At 45.0% G+C, this 3,256-nt stretch overlaps 1 protein-coding gene across 1 annotated transcript; it reads left to right on the top strand.

Moving 5' to 3' along the window:
• Positions 1–484: 484 nt before the first annotated feature.
• On the top strand, positions 485–2,426 carry SARC_09600 (hypothetical protein; the record flags this gene model as incomplete). Its single annotated transcript, XM_014296377.1, has 2 exons — positions 485–586; positions 1,089–2,426. 2 exons carry the CDS (start codon positions 485–487, stop codon positions 2,424–2,426), a joined length of 1,440 nt encoding a protein of 479 aa, XP_014151852.1.
• Positions 2,427–3,256: the final 830 nt, after the last annotated feature.

Genomic DNA, 3,256 nt, shown 5'->3' with positions numbered 1-3,256 from the left:
CATTGAATTGTTCTTCGCACGCTATTGGTTCGAATTGCAATCTGGTTGCTCGCTCTCTATATAATTGCGTATTGTTCTGTTCGTACATAAATGAATCTCTCTATTCTCTACTAGAAGTGAAATTCGTGTTTTATTGCTGATAATTGTGGATCTGCAAAGAGTCTTTGATGGGCTTGTTGCAGATATTTTCGCTGTTTTATGTATATCATGATTGAATTGCTCATATATCTGTCATTATTGTTTGCACATATATTGCGAATATGTGCGAAGATAGTACAATACTCTTGCACATTTGATGTAGCGAAAAGGACTCACTGTTTCGTATTGGACAGGTTTCTGCTATCTTTACTCAACGTTTGTATGTCCATGCGTGCTCCTGGAGAACCTTTGAGATTTTACATTCTCACTATCGTGCTTTGTGTGCACTTTCATAAATATCGAACAAATTATTTTGGCTTGCTATTTGGGTATATGCACAATCCCAATGCTTGTCTTTTATGTAGTGCTTGCAGCTATCACGTCGATTCAATTGTGTTATTATGTGGATGATAATGATGTTCATTTAATTGGATTTGCTATCCTTAAAGTACGGGATGAATATGATCGTGACCGTCGGCCTACGCGACATAGTTAGAGCTGGGTCGATCTATGTGTGTGAAGGCGTACGGGCGTGATTTTGGACTGTTATGCTGACACCACTTGTATCTATCGTATTGTATTGTGATTGTATATTCTCAGTCTCTATGAGCCGAACTGTCCTTTCTGTCTCGTTCTTCAGATTCTCGTATCTACGAAAAGCATCGAAGTCTGTCGTACTACACGCGGCCTGGTGCCGATGCACGCCGTGCTACAATACACACTCGCATTGATCGCAAATTAACTACAATAAATACTCACTTAGGTATCGAACGCGCACACATGTCGCTGTCCTATAGCATAGTTGGGTCGTATCACTTATTCAAACTCGGTTGTACCATGTTAGTTTCACTTCTTCTTGCTTACGATATTCTACTTTAAATTTTTGTATCGTCAGAGGATGGACGCGACCTTGCACTCCTATAATACACAGTCGCACGTGTACTACTCAGTGTGCAGATGCCGCATCCTCGGACACAGAGAAAGCCTGGCTGTGTGATTGGCCGGGGTGTGAACTCCTCTTCCGATATCGCAGCCGCTTAGCTGAACACAGAAGGAGTCACACGCATGAGAAACCGTATGCGTGCACCTGGCCGGGGTGTGAGAAGCGCTTCGCTAACCGGGGCAATTTGAACCGGCATACAGCCACACACACCACACGCGCATCCCTTGTGTGCGAGCATGATGGGTGCCAGAAGCTGTTCAAGACAAAGGCTACGCTCAAGGCACACATGGCGCTACACCGTGAGGCGAACAAGTTTGTATGCTCATGGGAGGGGTGTGGGCGAGAGTTCGCTACGGCCGCAAGACGGGCCAGTCACGAAACAACGCATAAGATGAGTGGGGACTATATGTGCAATTACTGGGGCTGTGGGTATAGGTGCGACTCGGAGGCGAAGCTGTCGGTGCACAAGCTCAAGCATGTAGTGCGGGATAAAGAGGGTCAGGGAAGTGGCAAAAAAATAGGGAAGCGGCTGGTGTCGAGTGGGGATACGTTTAAGATCAATACGCGTCCGCGTTTGGGCGAGTGTGATTCCTTGGGTGGGGGTACTGATCACAGTACAACTACTGAAGAATACATGAGTGCGGAAGGCAAAAGGGCGGCTGATTGTACAGCTATCGGTCACAATGCGAGAGCCAGAGTAACAAATAATGCAGTCTGTAGTACTACCGAGAAATTAAGCGACCGTGGGGGTTTAGGAATGGCTGAGAAAGCTTCGAGCGAAGATACATCAGTATTAGAAGACAAGAGGGCGACTGATGTGAAGGATACGACTGCATCAGACGCGCCAACCTTTAAGATGAGGTGGCTGGATCTGTACGCGTGCGACTGGCCGGGATGTGATGCAGCCTTTGATAAGAAGCACCAATTAAAGGCACACGCTGCTACACATATAAACAAGAGCAGTACAGAACGACCTTACAAATGCCACTGGCCTGGGTGTAGGTTAGCGTTTGCGAAACAGGCAACGCTTGCCAAGCATTTGAACAAGCATGTGGTCTACAGGGAGTTTAGGTGCGATCATCCGGGTTGTGGAGCTACGTTTACGGACGCCGGGGGTCTAATTAAGCACAAACGTACGCATACGGGTGAGAAACCGTTTGTGTGTACTTGGGAAGGATGTGGGAAGGGCTTCGCGCAGAGTCAGAACTTGACAGCACATTTGCGGCAACATTCAGGAGAGATGCCATTTGTTTGCCTTTATCCTGGATGCGACCGGCGGTTTAAGAGCGTTCAGGCGCTGAAGTATCATAAGAGTACCCATACACCCAAAGAGATATGGGACTGAGTGGCTTCTAATATTTCTGATTTGAGCGGAAATTGAATGACGAGGGAGATTCGCAACCTTTCAGTCTTTACCAAGATAGTTGCAATACTGAGGTATATTGCTACACCATTACAGAGACTGTACTGTTCTCTGCCAAATATTGCTGCGTTACGTACAGCCACGAACGTCCGACCTGGTGCTCTCATATCTATCGGTGATCATCCGGGGATTGATGGCTCGTATGCTATACCGACAACTTTGTCGGAGCTACAACTTAGGCAGATTTGGTGATGATCATTAGTGCCAAAAATCGAAGGCTACAATTGGGATAGATATAGTGATGAACATCGGCAAGCTAATCGGCAAGTGTTGCATTATATTGACACTCATCAATGCTAACAACAAAGCGCTACAATAAGATGAATGTGTTGATGGTCATCGATAAAGTGCTACAATTGAGTTAATCGCAGTGACCAACCTAACCCTAGAAAGCAGCATCAAACGCATGCGATGACAACCAGTGGCCACGGGGCTACAACCGAGATGTGTATAGCGGTAATCAGCAATAGTACTGATAATCTAGATATCTAAATAGTCTTTGTTGCGCTTTCTATTGTTTAAAGCTAGATAAACTTGGTTTTTGCTTTGAAGGCACCTTGGTACAAGCCAAATAAATTTCGTTTTAGGGGTTGTGAACTTTCCACTATTGGGAAAAAAACTTTTAGCGTAGAAATGTACTTTCTGGCCAATAGGAACCTTGATTTTCTATTTATTGAATTTTCGTTGGTGTGGTTTAAATACATACTATTTAGGTATCCCATTAAGTTTAGACAAATGTACACTACTGATTT

Source organism: Sphaeroforma arctica (assembly GCF_001186125.1).
Source record: "Sphaeroforma arctica JP610 unplaced genomic scaffold supercont1.997, whole genome shotgun sequence".
Taxonomy (NCBI): domain Eukaryota; class Ichthyosporea; order Ichthyophonida; genus Sphaeroforma; species Sphaeroforma arctica.
This window is presented reverse-complemented; position numbering and strand designations above follow the sequence as displayed.